The 25,698-nt window shown below is 46.2% G+C and overlaps 1 protein-coding gene across 7 annotated transcripts in view; it reads right to left on the reverse strand.

The window, feature by feature from the left end:
- The window catches only part of Cfap92 (cilia and flagella associated protein 92 (putative)), a 57,456-nt gene that overhangs the window by 7,513 nt on the left and 24,245 nt on the right, over positions 1-25,698 (reverse strand). For 6 of the 7 annotated variants that reach the window (XR_009591872.1, XM_060383704.1, XM_060383705.1 and 3 more), the window contains 5 exons: positions 24,905-25,039; positions 19,101-19,285; positions 11,793-12,691; positions 8,182-8,376; positions 3,395-3,692 (listed from right to left, as the gene is read on the reverse strand). Coding sequence is in view for 6 of the 7 variants with exons in the window: in XM_060383704.1 (XP_060239687.1) it covers positions 3,395-3,692; positions 8,182-8,376; positions 11,793-12,691; positions 19,101-19,285; positions 24,905-25,039 (1,712 nt within the window). In the remaining variant the exon portion in view is untranslated. The remainder of the gene's footprint in view (positions 1-3,394; positions 3,693-8,181; positions 8,377-11,792; positions 12,692-19,100; positions 19,286-24,904; positions 25,040-25,698) is intronic. The other variant, XM_060383709.1, reaches the window with a different exon arrangement.

The raw sequence follows: 25,698 nt of genomic DNA on the forward strand, positions 1-25,698 counted from the left end.
AATCACCAATCTGATATATCAGAATGGACAGCGGTTGGCAAGTAACTGTAGGACACATATTTTCTTCACAGGCACAGGAGCATTTCCTGAAGCCAAGAGACTGAGCAGTGAAGTCTGCTCAAAATACTCACTGATGTCAACGAGAGCCTGGAGAGGTAGCTCAGACACCAAGAGTACCTACTGGTCTTCCAGAGGACTTGGTTTTGATTCCTAGCATCCACACAACCATCTGTAACTCAGTTCCAGGGGATCCAATGCCCTCCACGGACTCCAAACCACAATGCACAAACATACATGCAGAAAAATCACCTATATACATGAAATAAAAATAAAAACTAGAAATTAAACATATGTTCAGGGCTAGGGAGATGTCTCATCTATCAAACACTCTTGCTGTTCTTCCAGAGGACCTGAGTCTGGTTTTAGCATCCACCCTCTTGGAATTCTAGCGTCAGATCTGATGCCCTCTTCTGGCCTCCACAAGAACCCATACCTACACATGACATTTCTCTCTCTCTCTCTCTCTCTCCCTCCCTCCCTCCCCCCTTCCAATCTCTCTTATCTCTTTCCTCCCTCCCTCCCTGGAACACAGCTGGCAGGATGGGTCAATAGATAAAGTCACTTGCTTCCAGGCTAGTAACCTGAGTTGAGTCCCTGGAATCTGTGGCCAGTTTGCTGATGGGAACTGGTCTGGGACACTGAGTATTCAGACAGTGATTTCTGTGCCCTAGATCTGGTTGCAGTCCAGAAGTGGACATTATTTGGATCATTGATCAATGTTGTGTAAACATTGCTCCCCAGTATCTCTGATTGGTTAATAAAGAGCAGCCTATAGCTGGGTGTGAGACGACAGAGGTTAGACTTCCATTCCCAATCAAGGGGTCTCTGGTAGGGACCCCAGAGTAGAGAGGAGAACAAGGAAGAAGAGATAGAGAAAGGCTGTGGCCAGGAGGACTGACCTGATGGAGCAGTACCAGCCCAGATGGGAGCAATATGGCATGTGGCTGGGAAGTAGCCTGACTAGCATAGAGGGTTAGAAGAGATGAGTATCTGCCCAGCTCTAATGTTTTAAAGCTTGTTGGGCAAATCTAATGGGTCTCTGTCTCATTAGGGCGGGTGATTTTAAAAGGCCCCCCAAATTATACATTATCTTTACAGTTTGCTACTTTATGGGTTCTTTTTTCTTCTTCCCTTCTCTACCCACTTTCTTCTACCCCTTCAACCCCTAACACTAGATGGGAGAGACAAAAGGATAGAGAGGAAAGAAAAAAGATCCCTCAATAAAGCCAGCTGTTAGAAAGGGGGTTATCATTAGACTACTTTCTGCTGATTAGGGACACTGAGCTCCTTGGGGCAAGTTTGAGCTTCACCATCAGGATATATAATTTCTTCTTGTTATTTCTTCTTTGCACATGACTACTTATTAAACCACTGTTGTCTTAAAGAATAAAAAAACCCCAATCATTCCATTTTACCAATGAAGATTCAGGAGCCAGATGCTGGGGTGAAAACTTGCTAGCTCAGAGAGGCTGACCTTCCTACTCAGCTGATGTCCCCGAAGCCAAAAAGCCCTTTCTTCTTCTCCATGCTGTGTTAAATACCCTTCTCTCAATGTCCTTCCTTTCTATTGAATACCTGTCAGCTGGTTGCTTGTTCTGCCTCTTGACCTAGGGTGAACTCTATTCAATCCTATTTACAGAAAGCTCTGTGGCGTGTGCCAGGGCTGAGCCAAAACCACAAGTACTGGGTGTGAACTAGGAGCCAAACAAGAAACAAGCTTTGTTTGACAGTTCACAATCTTGGGATTCACAATGGAATCAAATATCCTGCAACAAACAGACAAACTGAGACCAAAGCAATGAGCAGACAACCAACCAACCAACCAACCAACCATCCATCCCGTGTATCAGGGATCTAGCATTTATATGCCCTTTGAAAAGTCCCTAGAGTTCTGTCACACAGTCACAGAAACTGTTATGCAGCAGGCAAAACCACGCCTCTCCTGGAGTATGAGGGGAATCACAGCCATCGGCTTCCAGGCAGCTCCATAGCCCCACCTAGGATTAAAGTGATTAATACTGCTGGGTTTTCTAAAGAAATCAAAATTCCAGAATTGTCACTACAGGAACCCACGTGGCGGAGAGAGAAAATCAACTCCAAAAAGTTGTCCTCTGACCTTCATACAGGTGTCGTGCAAAGTACATTCATACACACACACTAAACAAACAGGTAGATAGATACATGGATAGACAGATGAAGGAAACCCTCAGGATAAGTGCTTGGTGTTCATAGTATATTTTTAAACCAAATTATATAAAGATGATTTTCTAATCCTCAAAATTACCTGAAGTTCCACATGAATTCAGAAAAAGAACAAGAAGTTAAACCCAAATATTATAAAAATACAATCAGAAATAAAAAAGAAATATATAATATGAAAACTAAGAAAGTAAACTGCTACCTTTTTGAAGAGAATAATAGTGTAGTGTAGATGCAGTTTCAATGGTGATCCCAACTACCATAAACAGACCTGATCGAAAGGCTACTTGGTCAAACTGATTTGACAGTCAGTACAAATTACTCAGGGTAAACTAGAAAGTGAGTTTCAAGTCAGCCAGAATGTATAGCAAAACCCTGTCTCAAAATAACACATGATTTAGACAATAGAGCTGGCATCCAGCAATTCTAATCCCAAGTGTATATCCTAAAAAACAAAGACACAATTTCAACAGGAAAAATGTATTGGTATATAGTCAGAATTCCTTCAAATTGCAAAGGAGAAGAAAGGATAAAAATGACTACCAATAAGGAAATGATGAAGCAGAAGAAGCAGGACTTGGAGACTAGAAGTGGAGCATGAAGGGAGAGGGCAGGGAAGTCTTCACAAGGAGGAGACCATGAGCAGACAGACTCAAGTCACACTTGATGTGTTTGTATTTCCAAGACGTTGGGACTGGCTTGGGATAAGGCATTACCCTTGGCCATCCAGGCCACGCCCCCCCGAACTTCCGTCACCTTACTAGCTTCTCCATTTTCTACTACCTCCTCTTCGTGTTTTCTCTCATGGTCCAGTTTCCTTCTGTGCTGCTTAGATGACCTATGATACCCATGGCCTTAGCAGCTTACACAAGACAGTTTATAACAGTTCTTCTAAAAGAAACCCTAGGGCTGTGGTGGGTACCCTATGCCTAAGCTTGCTCTTTCTCATATTTTAGAAGGGCAGTCAAGGTAAGTGGGACTGGAAACAAATGCTTTGGCATAATGCAGCCCTGCCAGCGTCCTGAACCAGAGGAGCGAGTAGAGATCAGAGGCACCTGGCCTGTATCCCTTACTGGGGACCAGAAGCCACAGTGGAACCTGGGAGCCCCAACATGGAGTGCAGAGGGAGTGCCACCTTGACAAGGCTCCCCCTGCGGGCTTGGTTCTTCAGCAGCATGTTGTTCCGCCAGTGCAGGTACTTGTCCTGGTGGGTTTGGATCTCCTGAGGGAGGGTAGAAATCTGACGTTGGATGTTCTCCTCACTGGGAGCAGGTGGGGATGATCTGGCCATCTGCTCTGCATCTCCGAGTTCTTCCTGAGAAATGGGTATTCCAAACCCTAGGTTCAGGTCTTTAACCATGGAGGAAGAAGGCAGCAGATCCCTTACAATAACCTCCTTGAGCCTGGTGCTGTTGTGACAGATGTCATGGATCCTGAAATGAAGAATGGCCAGCCACTCAGCCTCACCTGTATCACCATCCTCATTTCACAGCAGAAATGAGAGTTCGGGTTGACTAGTGGCACCAGAGTTAGTTTAGGCTGGACTCCTGACTTTCCCCTTTCCTCCAAGCCCGCTAAAGCTAGGGACTGCCCACAATATGCACTGAGTGATTTTTCTGTGGCTGCGACTTTAGCCATAGTCTTCATCAGTCCCACACCCTCTAGGGAGCTGCCCCAACATGCCAGCTAGCTCTCAGCAGGTACACCTCAGGGTCCTCCTTCTTTGCCGGAATGGGTGATGCAGTCACAGCTCACTCCTGCACAGAACTGGAGACCTGAGTGGTTGTCTACCTCCCAAGCCCCAGGGCTTCACTTTGGTAGCAGTGGCCACACCTAGGTGGGCCTGTGGTGAACCCAGGACCCACACTGACACTATCTGAGAACTTCTGTGTACTGCTCGCTGCCCCCACTGAAGTGAAGTATATTACTGAATCAGTGGACTCTTTCTTACTGGGCCTTTTTGAACCTCTGCTTCCTCAACTATCAGAAACAAAGACAAGACACAGTCACTGTAATTGTAGAACTATATTAGTCATTTTCTTGCTGCTGTTATCAAAATACCTAACAAGAAACAACTTAAAATCGGAGAGTTTGGTTTGGCTTTCAGTTGAAGGGGATACATCCCTCACGGTTGAGCAGGCATGGATAGTAAGAGCATAAGGTCATCCACAGGCAGAAAGGAAAGAGAAATGAACTCTGGCACAAGCTTTCTCTCTTTTATTCAGTCCAGGACCACAGCCCATGAAGTGGTACCACCCACCTTCAGGGCAAGTCTGCCTTGCTCGGTTAAATATTTTTGGGGAAAAAAATCCTTACAAGTACACTGAAAGCTGTTTCCCTGGTTATAACAGCATGGTCTGGTGCTTTGTGTTTTATTGTTAACTAATTCGCTCTCCAAGGCCTGCTTGCTGTCTTTTATGAACAGACACTCATGTACCTCAAAATGATGTTTGTAACCTTGCCTAAGAAATTATTCCTGATTGGCTGATTAAAAGGCCTAAAACTGGGCAGGGCAGAATGGGGTAGGTGTAGCCAAATTTTGTGGGCCTTGAGGAGAGGAGGCTCATGGGAAGGGAAGGAGGAAGGTATCAGAGGAGAAAGGAAGCAGAGGGCCGATGGATGAGCATAGAGAAGCACATGGCTGATCAACATGGATGGAGGAAACTGGCCTAAATGCAGAACATTAACAACTACTTTGGGATTGTGGGTGGGAGGAAGCCCAGATAGGAATGATTAAAGCAGATAGCCTGAGAGGGGCCTTAGAAGTAATAAGGAGAGTTTAGGGGGTTAATATCTGCCCAGCCCCAGGTGAAATAAGGCATTTCTAAAATCTATCAGCTATCTGTGTCTTTTATTGATTGTGATAGAGGGTTAGATAAAACCACCCTAAAAATTATAAGGCTAAAATAATCATTAATAGCCCAAGACCATTTCTTTTTGCAATACCTGATGGCGCTAAATACCACTACTTTGACAATCAAATTAACTCTCACAAGTCCCACCCTTTTAAACTTGACTGTTAAACACATCATTTAGAAATTTAACATACTACTTCTTCATCCTAAAGTCTTATTTTTATCTCATAACCTAAAATACATATAGTACAACTCTAAAAGTCCCCAGAGTGTTTAAAGGTGCTAGAATTATCCAAAAATCCAAAATCTAAAGCTTTTTCTGAGGCAGTCTCTTACCTGTGGGCTCCTGACAAATAAAAAACAAGTTACATGATTCAAATATATAATGACACAAAATAATATTCCCATCCCAAAAGGATGGGACCAGACCAAAGCAAGCCCAAACCCAACAGAACCAACACCGCATCCTGAAGCTCCATATCTGGCATCTGAAACTTGTGACAGAATCATCTGGGCTCCAAACCTTCCAGCTCTGCCTCCGGCAGCACATGGGAGGTCCTGGGCGGATCCCACTCTGCACCTGGATCTTTCTTAGCTGATATTCTGTGGTCCTGACATCTCTAACATCCCAAGGTCTCCACTGAAACTTAGACTTTACCTTTACAGCTTCATGTTGTGACCTTTCAGGATCTCCTTGCAGGAACTCCCAACCCTGCCATGTATTGTCCGGCCTTGCTGGCCTTCAAGAATCTTAGGACAAGCCTCCATGACTCCATTACTCTTGCATCTTTAATGCCTGCAAATCCAGTACCACGTGGACAGTGCTGCCAAGTTCTGCCAGCTCAAGATGTAACCTGGCTCACTTGGACCACAATTGCATCGGGCCCTGTTTGCTGACCCTGGAGGGCAATGCTACCCTGACACCTTTCCGTGGTATTCCCAGATTAGGGCCTTGCCCTTAGGTTTCCTCAAGATGGACATCCCACAGGCTGGGTCTGGCCCTCCAGGTTTTTTTTCTATTTCTCTGTAATGGAGCTAGGCTTTAATAATTACAGCTGTTTTCTCAGCCACCCTGCCTGCCATTTAAAACGAGTTCTTTTCCCAGACCAAATAGCACATTTTCATCCCTCTGTCCCATTTTTACTCACCTTCTCCTCTCCCTTTCCCTCTCTCTCTGTTTCTCTCCCCCCACTTCCCCCAAATCAGAACCAAAAGCAGTGACTATAACAATGCCTGAATGCTATCCTACCCTGGGTTTTTCTCTGCCAAGCAAAGTAGCCCATTACGATTTTTGTTTGGCCTCAGTCAGGATCTCAGGACATTGCCAGAATGCAGCCAGACTCTTCGCCTGCATATAAAATGAATAACCTCTAGCACAGGAGAGTCCTTGTTTCTGTCTAAAACCTTACCAGCCAGGCCTCAACGGTTGGCATTTCTCTCGGCTTCCTGGACTTCCAAATTCCTGCTAGATTGGCTTATTAATCTCTGCCCATGAAATCCTATGGTTCTCTATACCCCAGCTCTTCCACATTCTTCACAAGGACATGTGAATCATGTATTCATGTTTGTCACAGCAACAGCCTCGCTTCTCAGTACCAATTTTCTGATGCCATTGCTGTGGTCAACCCCTGACAAGAATTGACTTAAGGGAGGAAGCCTTGATTCGGCTTACACTTTGAGGGGATAGGTCCACTATGGCAAGGAGACTGGCCATGTCATGACCACAGTCAGGAAGCAGAGAATAAAAAATGCTGCTCCTCAACTCACTTGCTCCTCTCTATTCAGTCCAAGACCCCAGCCCATGACGTGGTACAAGCCACATTCAGGACGCATCTTCACTAATCAGTAAACCTATCTGGATACTATAATAGATGCACTCAGAAGTGTGTTTCCATGGTGATTCTAAATTCCATCAAGTTGGTAGTTAATATCTACAACCACTTGGCAAATGCCTTTAATCTCAGCACTTAGAAGGCATGGACAAGAGGATCTCTGTGAGTTCTAGGACAGCCTGGTCTACATCGTGAGTTCCAGGATAGCCAGGACTATAGAAAAACCTGTCTCTAAAAAAATTAAGCATCACAAGCACCTAATACAAAAAGTATTTTGTGACCAGTGGTTCCCTCCAAATATATATTTCCCAATTCTATTTAGCATCATCTACCAAAACAGACAGTCAAGCCTTTGCCTCTAATACCCAAATGTCAGAGCTCCCATCCCAGGCCCTTCCATGACCATAGGACCAAAGTGAGAAGCAAGCAAAAGCCTTCCATGCCCTGAGCTCTTGTTCTATCATTTCTCTTCCTCCTGAACTCGTAGTCTCTTAATTCTTTGTTCTCTTTCTGCTTCACTAACCCAATAGCACTAGCTGAGGTCAGATTTTCCTAAAAGTAGAGATCACAGCCTACCCCACACCTGCGAGAGGCTATAAGAGTACTGGCCAGTGGCTCCTCAAGGTCAATCTTTTCTGCCTTCCCAGATGCCCCACTGCTCTCTTGCCCCAAGGGATACAGGGACTGCCCACACACCTCCCCTGCACCCTTAACCCTCATGCCCAGTTCCTTTCTGAACCGGGGTCTCACCAGGTTCCAGCACCTCTCAGCCAATGGTCTGCAGAGGGATGAGGAAGCCCTCAGGACACCTGGGACAAAGGCAAGGCTGACAGGCAGAGCATAGCAAAGGGGACATTTACTGCAAGAGCTGGCTCTTTGGCAATAGACTTTCTTGGGCCCTAGAGAGGGCTGAGACAAAGGGAAGCCCTGGGCCACAGGAAAGGCTGTGGCTGACATTGCAGCCCGTGTCCCCAGTTCTCACTGGAAATTATGCTTTGCCCTGCTGCTTCCTCCTCAGGTCCTTCTAGAATGTTCCGGGGGGGGGGGGCGACTAAGCGGAGTTGCTCAGTCTGTTGGCCAGTCCTCTTTCGGCTAACGTGTTCTGATACATTTCAGGAGAACTGGCATCTGCTTCTCCTGGAGCCTGGGAAGCTCAGGACATTCTTGTCTGCTGTCCCTATTGCCCACTTGGCCTCCAGAGAGTGAGATGTCCCTGGTGTCCCAGCCATACTCACTTGGTCAGTGCCTTAAAGGCCTTGCGTGGCACAGCCCCTCGAATATAGAGCGCCGGGTACCTCAGGAGCATCGACACAGGCCTGAACAAATGTACGTGGTACAGGAGGGTCTCCAGGTCAGCGTACATGCGATCATGGAAGAGCAACCTGGAGTCATACAGCACCTTGCATGCCTCACGATTGGAGGTGGTGACCCTGGGAGGAAGGAGAATTCACATTGCCCATGGATCCTGGGAATGCTTGATAGCTTTGTTCTGTCTAGCAGGGATTTTCTTTTACACTCGTTGGTTTTAAAAGCAGTGACTAGAATGTCATGGTAATAAATGAGCTTGGTAGCCAACATGGGATCCTGAAAGGACTAGCAGCCAAGGCCAGCTGTCCCCATTCCTGCTCCTTTGTCCCTCCCTGACCTGGGATCACCCTTGGTACTCTAGCAGTAGCAACCTGGCAGGGTTCCTAGATACAGCCTACCCTATGATGCTCGGGGTACTGCTCCTACATGGTGAAAGTTGATGAGCTCTGTGCCCACCCTCCTGTTCCCTTGGGAACTTCTCCCTGATCACTGTAGTTCCTGCTTTGTGAAGAACTCAGGTCATTTGCCAAGCTTCCACTCAGATGTTTGTCTTGCTGTCATACTGTTGCATAAGACTTTCATTTCCAGCCTGTCTTGCCATCTCAGGATTCCTTCCTACACTCTTTCGTGTTACTGAGTGAGGGACCACAGGCCATGAACACAACATACTCAACACTGACTTTTTTTTTAATGCGGCCAAGATTGCCAACTTTGTTCCATGTACTGCAAATGTTTTCAGTTTTTTGCTTGCATTTTCAAAATTTTTATGGTTTTTTGTTGAACAAAAATTGCTGCTTTTAATGCAGCCCAAAAATAGACCATTCTTGCTCTTATTCTTTATGTTATACTGGAGAAATTTTTCTCTAGTTTGATATCATGAGGGTGTTTTCTTAATTGTCATCTAGAATTTTGATATTTTTGCTTCTCAAAAATAGATTTTTAAAAACTATGAGCATGACAGGTCACATCTGCAACCTCAGACCTCGACTGATGCAGACTTAAAGACAGCCTAAGCCCCTGAGGCCCAGGACAAGCTGGGTTACAAAGTGAATCTTTCTCTCTTTCTCTCTTTCTAAAGATCAGAGCATTCTAGTCCAGCTGATTGTGCTCTGTCAGTCAATAAGGCACTGGGGTTATAGAGATGTTGCCAAGGGTTCCCAGCTACTATTTTTGCAATTTGTAAGTCCTTAATTATTTCCAAGTTCACAGTTTAAAAAGAAGTGTTTCTGTCTACCTGCAAGTGAGTTTCATGAACTGTGTGAATGAGCACATTCAGAACCTCTCAGTGCATCAGGAATAGGAGATGCTTCCTCCAACTGACAAAGAACATAGAGAAATGCCTGAGTCCCAGGATCATGCGTAATAGAGAAAGATTAAATGCCATCTGCCAGTGAACAGCAAAATGAGGCTGTCTATACTCACCACTCACAAAAAAGAGTGATGAAAGTCCTACCCAGTACAGCTGAAAACAAAAGGGTACAGACTGAAAAGGGGGAGAAGTCACCCCTCTTTACATGATGTCCTATGTAGAAAACACCACAGAATTTACAAAGACAAGCAACTCCTTCACCCATCAAGTTTATCAGCTTATGAAAATCAGTTTTGCTTCTGCAAATGATCAAAAAATATTTGAAATTTTCTTTCTTCTTTACTTTCTTTCTTTCTTTCTTTCCTTCCTTCCTTCCTTCCTTTCTTTCTTTCTCTCTTTCTCTCTCTCTCTTTCTTTCTTTCTTTCTCTTTCTTTTTCTTTCTTTCTTTCTTTCTTTCTTTCTTTCTTTCTTTCTTTCTTTCTTTCTTTCTTTCTTTTTCTAAGATAGGGTTTCCCTGTGTAGCCTTGACTGTCCTGGACTCACTTTGTAGACCAGGGTGCCCTTGAACTCACAGAGATCCACCTGCCTCTCTGCCAGGCATGCAACACTGCGCGTGGATTAATGTCACATTTTCAAAATAATAAAAGCATAGGATGGAACAAATTTTTGGTTACCAGAAATTAAGGACAGTTAATTAAGAAGGGCAGGCTTTGTTACCATGGCAATGGGAGGAAAATCTTTGAGGTGACACAAATAATTCTGCCTCTTAATTGCAGCAGCTGCATTATTCTATGCGACAGACTTCATGTGCAGTGGGCCCACATGACACTGTCAGAATGTTGGGTTATGCATCACATCAGAGGGATACGTGCGAGGGGTACAGGCGACCTCTTGGTCATAGTTTAGAGTATATATAATTGTTACATACTCAAAATTGTTACACTTGTTAATGTATAATTATCTCAAAACAAAAGGTTTAAAACCTACAGAGAGAGGATAGGGAGTTGGCTCTGTGGTTAAGAGCACTCACTGATCTGGCAGGGGACCCAAGTTCGGTTACCAGAACACATACAGTAACTCACAACCAGCTGGAACCCCAGTTCTAAGGGACACAGCGCCCTCTTCTGCCCTCCACAAGCACTGCACACACAAGGCACACAGCAGTGCATGCGAATAAAACATACATAAAGTGAAATAAAATAAATTTAATAAAAATAGTGAGTCATTTTTTTAAAACTACATAGATTTTTTTAAAAACTACATAGATTTTTTTAATTGGCTGAATTATTTTTATGAATTGCTTGAAAGGAAATTACTTTCTTTTTTTTCCCCTATATAGAAAAAAAAAATTGTCCAAACACCATCTATTTAAAAATATCCTTTTCTACTACTTTTTATTTGCTACAGACCCTTGTTTGTTTGTTTGTTTGTTTGTTTGTTTGTTTGTAAACTGGCTCTGGCCCTGTAGCCACATTGCCCGTCTCCCTGCTTGTCAAACTGCGTTCCATATTGTACACTATGCGACAGGCCACATTTTGATGATCAGCTGAAGGAAATTCGGTTCCTGGTTTTTATTATATGCTGTATATACTCTATATTCATGTACAGATTTTGGTGTGGATATAAATTCGTGGCTGTCTCGGGTCTATGCCTCAAGAGAAGCCCTGCCTCTCTCTGGGGTGCCTCAGCTTGCCAGCACCCCGGGACAGGCCCCACGGTGGTACAGCCCCTGTTGGGTAGACAGCGACAACTCTGGCCTCTTGCTGTTAGCACATGGGGTCCTGGGCCCTGGAATCTGCCCTCCCACTAAAGGAGGATCCCATCCCTCCAACAGTTAAACCTAACTTGCTGAGAGCCCTCTCTCTGTTCTAAATCACCCTAACTCTGTTTCATTTGTAAAAATCATGCGTCGTTATTACATGCACCACAGCATGGCACATGCGTGGAGCTCACAGGGCAACTCTGTGGAGTCAGTGCTTCCCTTTCACTTTTATGTGAGTTCTGTGGATCCGACTTGGGGCACCACCATTACACAGAAAGCACCTACACCTACTGAGCCATCCCACCAGCCCAATCCTAAATTCCCCCTTCCCACCACCACAGCCAGGTCTGCCTGTGGTCAGTGTCTAGAGGACACTGAGCCTGGCCTTGGCTTTGAAAGACCCGCACCATTTGCCCTGTGTCCAGAGCGCCATGGCTTTCCTCTGAGTGTGACGCAGACTACCTACCAGCTCTGGTAACTCTCCCACAGCCGCTTCAGGCCACGGCACGCCAGGCCTTCCAGAACGAGCAGGTGGATCTTCCCATCCAGCAGATGGAAGCCAGTGAGCACATCCAGGTTCTGCTCCTGGTTCTTCACACGCACCCTGAAGGCCGACAGGGTCTGCTGCATGTTCTGAACGGGGTAGCTTTCCAGGTCCAGGGCTTTGGCATTGATCTTGGTGATGTCCTGCAGCAGGCTCTGTAGGAGGGACAGCTTCCTGGTGTTGAACACAAAAATGATGCGGCCAATCTGGGTCCCTATGAGGTCGAGCTCTTGGGCCATGCCCCAAATATTCAGGGGCACCGCGATGTCCACTCGGAGCTTGAGCAGAGAGTTGGCCTCCAGGTAGTTGCCCGTGGGCATCGGGCTGTGCCGGAGGACATCTGTGCGGCACCGGGCTGATGTCTTTCTGTTCCTGCTTTCCTCACTCTGGTTGGCTGACTGTGGCTCACAGTTGTGGATGGGGACAGTCAGGTTCAAGTACTTGTAACCAAGGAGGAGATCAGCTAAATTGACCCGGGCAACCCCATAAGGGTTCCACGTCTTGTTCTGAGACTCAAAGGGGTTATTCTCTGTGTCTTTGGGGGAGATGAAACCTTGGAGATTGATGTACGAATCCACAGGGTCCTCTCCAAACAAAGCAGGCTTCCAGGAATGCTCTTCTAACTTTCGGTCCCTGTCATGGACTTCGACCACCATGGGGGCCCCCTCCAGGTACTCCTTCACGTCACTGAAGTGCATGGCCCCAAGGAAGATGACGTTGACATCCTGGAAAAATACGTGAGTCCCATGGGGCTGTCCACTGGTCTCATGAACTGGAGTCCTGTGGAACTGGTATCTGCAGTACACAGGGTTGCACAGCCTCTGCAAGAGGGCAGGGTCAGCAGGTCACACTCCGCCTGTGTGCCCAGCAGAGCACACTCACTGCCCAAAGCCCTGCAAGCCTGAGTTGCCTCCTTCAGGCACACCAGGGAAGCCCACGCTGTGAGGTCAACACAGGCCTGCAGGCTGGGTGAGTGAACAAGACATGGGCGTCACAAAACACAGACCACAGGCTAAAGGACAAGTGAGCGCCTTCCCCTCCCTTCCCAAAAAGCAAGTGCTGTGGAGACAGACATAGCCTTCTGTTTACAACTCTTTCTAATTCCAGTCCTAACGCTGAGCACAGACAAGGTAAAGGGAAGTGGATTTTAGCAAAGGCAATCCTCCTGGGGTTGACTCGGTGGCAGAGCAGGCTGCCGTGGTCAACCAGACTTAGGAGTGGCTTTGCTGATGCTGAGGTTTGCCCCGATGCAAAGATGTCCGGCGCGTTGGCCTAGATGAACATAAGCAAAACCTAGGCTAAAAGCTTAAGAGAAGTGTGAGGAGAAGCCTGAGTCCTACCTTTCACTCCTTTGAGTTTTGTTTCTGCTGGGCCAAAAGTCAAAGCCACGACCTTATATGTGCTAGGGCTCCACAAAAAGGAAGGCAAACAAAGCCAGTGTATGCCACGAGGATAAAAAAAAGTGGGGGAGCCAGCAGAGGAAATGGTGGGAAGCTGGGTGGGAAAGGAGCTCAGGAAGCTCAAGGGAAAGTGGGCAGAGCCAACGTCGCCAGAAGCAAGCACCTGCCCAGAACTCCAGCTCGGCTGCAAGTGCTCGGAGACCCAGGTGCCCCATTGGAAAAAAACAGAGGAGACTGGTTGAAGGCAGGAGCATTAGTAAGCCATCTGGTAAGGGCTTGACAGGGCCTTTCTGTGTGAGGTCTTGCTCTGACAGGTGAGTGCTCTTTCCTACGTGACTCTGCTGACTCTGAGGACAAAGAAAATGACTGGAGCTCCAGGCCCTGCCTCATGCCGCTCCCATTTCATCCCCACAAACTCCCTGAGCTGTGTGGTGGCTCTTCCTTCCCAGGCATGAGAATAGGAGTGCATAGAGAAGCACTTAAGACTCCACATTAAAGCCTCTGTTACAAAAGTCTCCAAATGGTAATGTGCAGAAGCGGATAGAAAATTCCAGTCACTGGCTTTTTCCTCAGTTTTGAGACAGCATCTCACTGTGTATTACAGGCCGGCCCTGAACTCGTGATCCTCCTGTCTCAGTCTTGAAAGTGGTAGTATTACAGGCATGTGCCACCAAGCCAACTTCCAATACACTTTTTCTTTAATTTTTACTTAGGTGTGTGCATGTGTGTCTGAGTGATGCCGTGGAGGTGAGAAGAAGGGATCAAACCACCCGGAGCTAGAGTTATAGGTATTGGTAAGCCACCCCAGGAGGGTGCTGGGAACCACACTCAACACATTCATACAGAAACACAAATACACACACACAAACAAGAACACAGACACACACAGACACACACAAACATACACACATGCACAAACACAAATATACACACATATAAACAGGAACACAGACACACAAATATGCACAAACACACACAGACACACAGACACACAAATACACACATACACAAATACATGTACACACACATACACAAGCACAGATACCCACACACATACACAAATATACACACACAAACATACATATACATATACATATACATGTACACAAACACACATACAAATATACACACAAACACAAATACACACACTGGTAAGTGCTTATCTACTGAGCCATTTCTCCAGCCCCACCCCTGACAACTGACTTTAAAAAAAATTTTTTTTTTTCTTAAGAGGCTGGCAAGATGGTTGAGCAGGTAAAGCCCTCATCACACAAGTCTGGGACCCGAGTTCAATCCCCGGCACCCACGTACAGGTGGAAGAAGAGATCACTCCACACTGAAGAGATCCACTTGCACACTGCAGCTTCAATCACACACTAATAATAAATAAGAAAACTGAATGTTTGCATTAGGGAAAAACACAAAGGTGGAGCACTTGAAACCCTTGCCTGAGATGCTGGGTTCCATCCTTAGCATGAGGAGGCAGAAGATAGAGGGAGGGGGAGAAGGGGAGAGGACAGAGAGGGGAGGGCACAGTGATTTGGTGATGTCTAGCCGGTACCTGGAGGACGGAACAGATGGAATATACGTGGCAATAGCCTCGAACTAGAAGTTGATATGAGGAAGGGCCCAGGACCCTGGGCTTCAAAGGAAACAAAAAAATCAGGCAGGATGTGTGACACAAGGGTGGGCTGGAAGCAGGGCGCCTGCAGCCTTGTTCAAAGATTTCACAATCAATGGTTGAGCCTCATAAACATCTGTGTCTAGTTTATTGTCCATGTGTACATTCATCAGCCACGGATTACTTTAGGATGATCATGGACTGACATGATTGCAGTTCCTAGCAGGGATTAGAAACTGTCTCTCCAATCCTCACTCAGAAAGGCAAAGGGGACGGACTTTGGAGGAGGGAGAAAACCGGGAACAGGATAGGAGTGTACCACAGAGGGCCTCCGAAAGACTCAACCCTGCAGGGTATCAAAGCAGGTGCTGAGACTCTTAGCCAAACTTTGGGCAGAGTACAGGGATTCTAATGAAAGAAGGGGGAGATAGAAAGACCTGGAAGGGACAGGAGCTCCACAAGGAGAGCAACAGAACCAAAAAATCTGGGCACAGGGCTCTTTTCTGAGACTGATACTCCAATCATGGACCATTCATGGAGATAAGCTAGAACCCCTGCACAGATGTAGCTCATGGCAGCTCAGTGTCCAAGTGGGTTCCCTAGTAATAGGAACAGGGACTGTCTCTGACAAAGAGCCAGCTCAGTGGCTGGCTCTTTGATCACCTCCCCCTGAGCTGGGAGCAGGCTTACCAGGCCACAGAGGAAGACAATGCAGACAGTCCTGGTGAAACCTGATAGGCTAGGGTCAGATGGAAGGGGAGGAGGACCCCCCTCCATCAGTGGACTGGCAGAGGGGCATGGGAGGGAGAAGAGGGAGGGAGGGTGGGAGTGGAAGGAAACGAGGGAGGGCGCAACAGCTGGGATACAAAGTGAATAAATTGTAACTAATAAAAAAAATCAATAAATTTTATTAAAAAAAAAAAAGAAATTCTGAAGGAATTACTTTAAGACCTCAAAGAAGTCCCCTCCCCGAGGCACAGCTGAGCACAGTAAGAACCACAAACGCCCATGGCATCAGAAGACACACACAAATATGCCACCAAAGATGACAATGAGCAGACATAAACTTAAGCATATTTGATAAGTCAAGTAAATAGAATAGTATCCGTAAGATTCGTGATAGTTCTACTTACTGACAATGAGTACTTTTAATGCAGATTTAGAAATTGCCGCTTGCTTTCAGGCAGCATATATGGGAACATGCACACACACTCACCACAACTGTTTTTTCTAACCCATAACACCAGGTTAAGAAAGTAAAAAAAAAAAAAAAAAGACTTTTAGCAAAATGGAAACTAGAGCTGCTCAGGGTTACCTGTGTTTATTTTTTTTTAAGCAGCTTGAAATATGAGAACTAGAAATAAGAAGACAGGACGCATGGAGGTGGATGTGAAGAGACTTAGCATGTAGTTAGTTACAGACACCAACTACAGACAGACCTGAAGGGAGGTAAAATAAAAGATAAGAACCAAGACCTTTTTTGAGATAGGATTTCACTCTGTGGCCCTCGCTGGCCTCAAACTCACAGAAATCTGCCTTCCTCTGCCTCTAGTGTGCTCTGATTAAAGGTGTGCACTGAGCCCAGATGGACAAAGTATTTTAAGAACATGTCAAAGCCATGACTCTTTAGTTAGAAGAAACGTGCTCTGGAGCTGTGAAGAGACGTGGTGGTTGGTTCTTGTCATCTTGACACATACCTAGACATATCTGTGAGCGCAGTGTTAACTGAGACAGGTCGACAGTGAATTTTCTTGATTAACGATTAATGTGGGTGAGCCCATCTCACGGCAGTTGGGTGATTGTGAGTTGTGTAAGAAAGCAGGCTGAGCAAGCCATGAGGAGCAGGACAATAAGCAGCACTCCTTTATGGCCTCTGCTTCTGCTCCTGCCTCCAGATTTCTGCCTTGAGTTCCTGCCCTGATTTCCCTTAGTGGAGAAGTGTAAGCTGAGAGCTGTAAGATGAAATAAACCGTTTCTCTCCCAAGTTGCTTTTGGTCATGATGTTTTATCACAGCAAAAGAAACCGTAGCTAAGACAGGTGAGCATATTAGTAAATGAAAGAGCGTTCTGAAAGGCTCTCTACAGTATGAGTCCAGGTATCTGGCAAGAATAAAAACAAAAAAACAAAAAACAGTTAACAGTGCTCCTTTCTTGTGTGCTTACCTGCAGAATGGCAGGAAGGTGATCCTGCTGTCTTTGTGGTTGCTAATGGCCTCGTTTTAACTCGATTGCCTCCACAAAGACCCCCTGTCTAAATAAGCTCACATTATAAGGTCATTGGAATTAGGGCTTCTACATATTTTTTGAAGGGAACCAATTTAATCCAGACAATTCCAAAATTGGCAAAACTTTTGTAAATGCAAAACAAATTGATGATGACAGGGTTGTCGAAACTATAAAACAACAGCAGAAAAGTGCACCTCCAGCTGCTAGTGCCAGCTGTAGCTTGAGCACAGTGGCAGCTCATTCACCGACCTGGCTAAGATGCCAGGTCCATGTCCTGATTTTGATACTGTGCTCTAGATGTGTCCTGGGGAGAACAGATGGCTACACATGGGCCTTCCTGAGACTCCTGACAACTTGTTGTGAAGTGATGTTTCAAGGCGAAAGTACAATGTATGTGGATTTATTTTTTAGAAAAATGTAGTATATATACATGAATATACTCCCACTAAGATACATAATATGTTAGTTAATTTTCTGTTGCTGTGAGAAAATGTCATCAGTAATGCAACTTCTGGAAAGAATGGTTTATTAGAATTATAGTTCCAGAGGGAGAGGAACCCCTTATCACCATGACAGGGAAGTTTGACGTCAGGCAGGCATGGGAGCTGAAGCAGTCAGCTGGGAGCTCACATTTAAACCACAAACAGGAAGCAGAAAGGGTGACCTGGAAATGGCATAGAGTCTTCGGACTCTCAAAGCCCACCCCCAGTGACACACTTCCTCCAACAAGGCCACACTTCCTCAAGCTAGTGCCACCCGCTGGGAACCGAGCATTCAAAGGCCTGAGACTGTGGGAGACAGTCACGCAAGAAACCACACATAATAGTTTCAGAAGACAAAAAGAAGGTCCTGCAACCTTTGAGAGAAGTAGCAATGCCTTCAAAACTCTGAAGCAATGAGTTTTAACCAAGATGTCTAAACCCAACTCTGCTGGCTAGCTGTTTTTACTTTGGTTGGTTGGTTGGCTGGCTGGTTTGGTTTGGTTTGGTTTGGTTTGGTTTGGTTTGGTTTGGTTTGGTTTCTTTTGGGTTTGGTTAATTTGACACAAGATGGAGTCATCTAGGAAAGTAGAATAGCAACTGAAATTTCCTCTATCAGATAGGCCTGTAGGAAAGACTGTAGGGCATTTTTCTTGATTAATGACCGATGTGGAAGGGCCCAACCTAACCCTACTGTGCGTGGTACCACCTTAGTAAACTGAGACATAGAGAGTTCCAGGACAGCCAGGCCTACAAAGAGAGAACCTGTCTCAAAGAATAAAAGAAAAAGAAAGAGAGAAAACAGGCTGAGCAAGCCAGGAAGAGCCAGTCAGCAAGAAGTGTTCCTCTGTGGTCTCTGCTTCAGTTTCTTCCTCCCAGGTTCCTATTGGAGTGCCTTCTCTGGCTTTCCGTGATGCTGACCTCTACGATGTAATAAACCCTTTCCTCCCCACATCGGTTTTGTTCAATGTTGTACCATGGCACTAGAAAGTAAGACACTAAGCAAATTACTTTCCAAGTATGAGAGCATGAAATATAAGGAAAATAGTTGTTTTTAGAATGTGGAATAATGTGATTGTGGGATATATATTAAAGAACGTGTTTAAACCAAGGAGCAAACAAACCCAGGAAGAAGAAAACTGTCCCAGAAACAATGATCCAGAGGAGAAAGAGGTAACTCCTGGGATGCACCGTAGCACTGAGCCTGGCTGGTTTACAACAGTAAGGACCCATCTGTGTGCTGCCGCTGTGACAGGGAAGCCCTCCCATTTCTGAACAGGCTGGTGATACCCATTAGTAGCACACTTAGTGAGTCGTGAAAAACCTCAGATTTGGTGGCCCCTACTCTCAGTAACCCCATTTCTTTCGTGTCTCCTTACAGAATCCTAAACGTTAAGTTGATGGTTCTCACATCAAGCTCCTGAAAGATTAGCGGTGCCTCACAGTAACCCCCTGGGTGGGATAAGGGGTGCTCTTAACCGCGAAAGCAGGGGTTCCTCCTTACCTGCAGGTCATCAATGGATACAGGCTCAGACGGAAGGCAAGAGGCGCACTTGATCTTTATGGTCAGAGGGTTTAGGTCTTGCTTTTGCTCTTCAGTCATTATAGGACATTCTGTTTTTAAAGTCACAAAGCAATCCAAAATGTTGACAGACTTATCGCTGCCACGGGCCATGACTGTTTGCCAGCCTAGAAGGAAGTGAGCACAGCATTAGCCCCCATAACCCATTGCAGTCAGAAGCAGGTTCTCATCGGAAACCTGAGAAGAGCTGGTAATAAATTCATAACCAAAAGGGGTACTTTGGTACAGAAAGATACTCTGCAGGCTACCAAAGGAGAAATGTAAGCACCGACACAGCTCCAAAGCCTTTGATCTACGATGGCGCCCTCCTGTAAGATGCTCCAGTGCAATGGTGGCACAAAGCCTGTAGAAGTAACCAGCCAACGTCTGATTTGATTTAAGGCCCAGTCTAGGAGCTGGAACCCATACCCAATGCTGTTTGGGTAGCCGAGAACCTAGATGGCCCAAAATGAAACCAAATACTGTCCTGGCACTCCTTCTAGGAGACACAACAAACATTCTGTTGAGCTGAAAGCTCAGACACTACCCCCCACTAAGGCCACTCTGGGCTTCTTCTTAGAAGCGTACCAGTGTTAGGAAGTGTGACTGATCTGGACTAGTAAGGAGGAATTGTATTGCTTTCCCACAGTGGAGGTAAGAAAGTTTATGTCTGAAGTGCAGAAGATCCTCTAGGGCTACCGAGTCCTGTGATTAAAGTCAACGGGAAACAACAACCTCATCCAGGCAGAGTAACAAAGGGCACAGGCACTCCAGGAATGAAGGTGTGGCTCACTCCTCCAGCAAAGAGCCAGGACCTGCTGAGGCGCTCGCTGACGGTGGAGAAAATACCAAGTGGGTAGTAGAAGGTGGTTACAAATACCAGCTGGAGCTGGGTGCGGAGGCACACAGACGCAGACAGATCTCTGTGAGGTCGAGGCCAGCCTGGTCTACAAAGCGAGTCTAGGACTGCTAAGGCTACACAGAGAAACCCTGTCTCAAGAAAATCATAGATAGACAGACAGATAGATGCCAGCGGGGGCCACTGACCAGTTGCAGAAAAGGATTATAATTGATACGAGTGCTCCTGTTACAGTTTGCTAAGAATGCATTCGTACAGACACTTGTGTTTTCTTTTCCTCAATTTATCATGAAATGTAACATCAATGAAGAGAATATCAATAGTTATCGTATTCAAATTTGAGATGCTAAAAGAATGTCCCTCCAGGGACATTGCCACCTATTCTAAATGTATAATGTATTCGAAGTTGTACATGCAATGGTTATATCATGTTAGGCATAATTATGACCTGGTTAAATATATAATGCATTTGCAGTTGTACATGTAATAGTTACATCATGTTAGGTGTAATTATGACCTTTGTGATTGGTTAAGTATATACTGTGTTTCTAATGTACATGGGATAGTTATATCGTGTTAGGCACAATCATGACCCAGTTATTGTTTTCATCTGGAAATTAAGCATGACGTGAGGAGATATGATTGTGGCTCATGTTGATGAGAACTAGCCTTGTGAAGCTGTTCTTGGTTGGCAACTTCATTACATCTGGAAGTTACTAAAACCCAAGTGGCTGGGCACAGCTGTGGGGGATTTGTTTGTTTGTTTGTTTGTTGTTTTTCCAGACACGGTTTCTTTGTGTGACCCTGGCTGTCCTGGAACTCAACTCTGTAGACCAGGCTGGCCTCAGACTCACAGAAATCTGCCTGCCTCTGCCTCCCAAATGCTGGGATTAAAGGGTGCACTACCACTACCCAGGAGAAATTTTTTCTTAATTAAATCATTTAAAGTGGGAAGAGCCACTTCTAATCCTGATCTCTGAGGCGGGGAGATGCATGGGACGTACATTCTGCCTGCGGCCTATATAAAGGACATGGAAGAGCGAAGCCTGCAACCCCCTCCCCCGCCTACGGATCAGGAGGTAGCTCTCAGCTACTGCTCCAGCACCACACCTGCTGGCCACCATGCTCCTTACACTGAGGAAAATGCGCCAAGCCTCTGGAATTGTGACCCACCCCCCAGTTAAATGCCTTCCTTTATAAGAGTTGCCTTGGTCATGGTGTCTCTTCACAGCCATATAACAGTGACCAAGGAAGAAGTTGGTACCAAGGACTGGAGTATTCTGTGGCGGGCCTGACTGCGCTGTTTGCTGGAGGACTGTGGAGCTGGATTAGGAAAGCAGCTGAAAGCTTTAAGTGGGTTTAATGAGCCACGCTAGTAGGCGCATGGAAGACAGCGCTGCAGACAGCAACGTGAATTAGAACAGCCCCACTCATGAAGTTTTAGTAAGTGCTCTAGAGACTATTCTTGTAAAATTTTGGCAAAGAATGTTTTTGTTTGTTCGTTTGGTTTTGTTTTTGAGGGTGTTTGGTTTTGCCCTTGTTCTAAAAGTCTGCCTGAAGCTAAATTGAAGAGTCTTGGATTAATGGCTTTGGCAGAGATTTCAAGACAGCCTATCACTGTGTTTCAGGGTTGCCAGTGGTGACTTTGTTGGTGGTGGTGTCGTTGTTGTTGTTTTGAGACAGGGTTTCTCCGTGTAGTCTTGGTTCGTGCCTCTGCCTCCCTGAGTGCTGGAATTACAGGCGTGCACCACCTGGACCAGCTTAGTGGTCACTGTCAATGCATACCTGCAAGGAAAAAGAGCAAATGGGACAAGGAGAAACACGCCATGCACAGTGGAATGGTCACGTATATTCCGTGCCGTAGTATGATAGTGCTGGGACTGTGACAGACAATGGGCACTTTTGAAGTTGAACTTAATGCATTTTGCATTGTGATATAGCTACAAGCCTGTGGGGCCAGAAACTGGGATGTGGAAGTTTGAGTAGGACTGCACTTAGTCACCAGGGGTGGGCTGTGAGGTTCTAAAAGCCCACCCCACCCCAGTCTCTCCCTTTTCCTGTATCAGGATGGAGTGCTCACCTACTTCTCCAGCACCATTCCCGCCCCTACGAGAATGGCTCAGCCTCCAAAGGCGCATGCCAGCCCCCAGTTATATGCTTTTCTTTATAAAAGTTGTCTTGGTCATGGTGTCTTTACAGCAATAGAGCAGTGACAAGGGCAAAGAAACTTGGAAGAGCAGAGAGAGGGAAAACCCTCATCAGGATATACTATCTGAGAAAAATGTATTTTCAGTAAAAGGGAAAAAAAGGAAAGATGAAAAATAAAAATACACACAACAAGGGAAAGCCTTTCAAAAAGAATCGGAACACTGGGCATAGCGGCAATCACTTGTGATCCCAGCACTCAGGAGGATGAGGCAGGAGACGCTCAAGTTCCGGGTCAGCCTGTGCTACACAGCAAGACTGCTATTTCCAAAAAATGAAGAGCTGGGATGTAGCTCAGTGGCAGGGGACTTGCCTAGTCTACCTAAACACATGGGGTCCATGCCCAGAACCGGAAAAACTGCGGAATGCTCACAGGCGTGATATCCAACACCAACGTCTTATGCCAAAGTCTAATCAGCTCCCTAAGAGGACTGAATTGTTATCACTTTATCTTGACCATCTCCCTTTATCTTGAGATGTGTATTTTCTGAATCACCCTGAGCCCAGTAAAAACGTGTTGGTGCATGGGTGCCGCTTACACAGAAATGACTGGTCCAGTGTGTGGCTTCTACACAGATAGGTGGGTGCCGCTTACACAGAAATGACTGGTCCAGTGTGTGGCTTCTACACAGACAAGTGGGTGCCGCTTACACAGAAATGACTGGTCCAGTGTGTGGCTTCTACACAGACAGGTGGGTGCCGCTTACACAGAAATGACTGGTCCAGTGTGTGGCTTCTACACAGACAGGTGGGTGCCGCTTACACAGAAATGACTGGTCCAGTGTGTGGCTTCTACACAGACAGGTGACTATGCAGCCACTGTCCTAGACCCGTGCCACCACGCTGTTATCTGATGTCCAGGTGGGGCTGTTGCACCTTCAGTAAAAGCTACAGGCAGTTTCTTCTCCATACCGGCCACGTTTCAAGGCTTAGTGTCTACGCAGCTGTGAGCTAGCAAACATGGAGCCTGGCCTTCACCGTAGACAGCACCAGTGGTCACACTGCAGTAGGCAGCTAAATCAAGACAAAACACCAGTGAAGGTACCTGACGTCCACGTAGCTACCTGTGGCCCTTAAACAAGTAGAGCACATGACTGGCACCTGTGGCGTGTCCCCTACTTCCCCTCCTAGGCTATGCGAATGTCAGAACATGTAGCAGTGTCCTAGTGGGTGTCAGTACACCCTGCTGCCGGTCGTGATGAGTAGAAACGCTTCTACCCTTAGCAAGTCCCCTGCCCCCATGAGACACCATGAAGAAAAGCCCTGCTACTATGTGAAGGAGGGAGAGGTGAGCTCTTATGGATGCCAGCCCTAAACAGACATCACTGTCCCTTGATCCTTTGAGACGCTCTTCCGTGGCTGCTGTCATGTTCACTCTACAGAAGGGAAGGTGAGCTTCAGGGATGTTGAGCAATCACTCCAGGTCTCTGAACTCTTACACTAGAGACACAGCAACCTGCCCCAGGCTGCTCCCTCACCCCAGCCCTTTTAATGCAAGAGTTCCCTCCTGCAATCAAGACCTTCCAAAAGACCCACTGGGATACAAGCCAACTGATGTCTCCTATGACGGTATAGAAAGCCTATGGCCTAACCTGAAATGGAAGACGCTTGCCAAACAAAATGATGCACATTTTGGAATGGAAAAACCTCAGGCTCTGATTCTATGGTGAAAGCAGCCAACCCCAAGTCAGGGCCATTCTAATTGACCGCCACTTGCAGTTGCTGTAAAGGTTGGGGTTCATCTCTGCTTGCCGGGAACCACCAGCATCCGATATCTGCCCTCCCAACGATCTAGCTCTCATCTCCCTACCAGCCACGCAGAGTCCCTCTGTTGGCAACGTCCTGCACTGAGCAGTTACACACACTGTCTTCTACACACTTGGACTTAATGGTGTGTGGATTGGTGCCATCTCAGAACAGAGCCTGCAATTCTGCCAAGTAGCCAGTGGAGGGCGCACACCCCTCCTGAGAGTGAAAAGCCAGAAAAAGGTTTGGAACGGATTTGAAATTATTTTCTCTAAATGGGGCAGGGGGTAGGAGATTGTTTTCCCCATTACTCTTTTTTATAATTACAGAATTTAATCTAAAATGTATCCTTATCAGAGTATATGAATATAATAAACATCCGTTCATTGTCAGAAGGTAAATTCATAAACATGGACACTCTTACAAGTCAAGAACAATCCAACCCTAGTTTCACTACTGACCTGTAAGCAGTGGGTAAGTTACTTAGCATGACTTTTCCTCAATGAAAACCCCCCACCCACAACACCACCCCAAGTTCACTGAGCGGATGGACGCAGGCCTGTCATGAGAAGCGAATGACAGGACATGACGGAATGCGTCCTAAGCAGTCCACATCCCTCCATTCCCTTTGCTAGGATGCTTTGGTGAGAACCTGTAGGAGAGCAGTCACTAAAAGACAGCACCTCCTTTACCAAACAAAACCGTGACAGTTATGTTCTCACGGGTTTCCTTGAACTCTGGGGTCAAATTCTGACGCTACGCTTGTCGGCTATGTGATCTTGCAGGGTAGCTAACCTCCCTGGGCCTGCATTTTTTTTTTCTCTCTGTACAGTTCAGGAATTCCTGAGGTGACAGTGAGGATAAAATGAAGGACAGAGCAAGATCTCGGTCACCACAGGTGTCTCGCATGTGAACGCGCTAAGTACATGTTAGCTACCAGCAAGGAGTGGCATGATGGACAGTTGGATGGAGAAGATGCTCTGCCTCCCGGTGCCAGCCGTCTCCTCTTCAGACTGATATTTCTTCACTTTCTTTAAGCTTTTCCTCTTCACGTCTGAGTCTCTCCCTTTAACTGTGGAACCAAATGAAATAAATGTTAAGAAGGGATTTTCCATGTTTAATGTAACCAGGGGCTTTTCCATCCACGCCCCGGTTCCAGAAATAACAACTCTGGGACTTTATTATTTATGAACAACTGCCTAGGCCATAAGCTTTGGTTTGTCCCCTGACTAACTCATAACTTAGTGCACCCGTCTATTCTATTCTCTGCGTGCCATGTGGCTGGAGGAGAAACCTCTCCTCAGTTTCATGTGTCCATCTTCCTCAGAGTCTGATTCAATCCCAGAGTTCATCTCCCCTGTCGGAACTCCCACCTCCTACATCCTGCCTCAGCTTTTTGTTGACAGGTGACAGGTGTCCACACAATACGCAAGCGACTCTCTCTGCACTTAGATGTGTGCATTTACATATGCTGTAGGGATCAGGGAGGTTCTGGAAGCGCCGAGAAATCCAAGGTTGCCTTTGCAACTGTCTTCTCCTAACTACCAGAGAGGCAGCTAGGCTTAGGTGGCGAGCGATTGTCAGCTACAGACAGGTATAGGCTGTCCCCAACCCCTCTGAGACTGAGGTCCCCTGATGACACTGTACTGTGTTCCAACTAAATAAGTCACTCCGTCACAGAGCAGCTGAGGTTGGGCTACGGGGATGAGCTGAGTTCCAAGCCCAGTTCCA

Source organism: Meriones unguiculatus, chromosome 5 (genome assembly GCF_030254825.1).
Source record: "Meriones unguiculatus strain TT.TT164.6M chromosome 5, Bangor_MerUng_6.1, whole genome shotgun sequence".
Taxonomy (NCBI): domain Eukaryota; kingdom Metazoa; phylum Chordata; class Mammalia; order Rodentia; family Muridae; genus Meriones; species Meriones unguiculatus.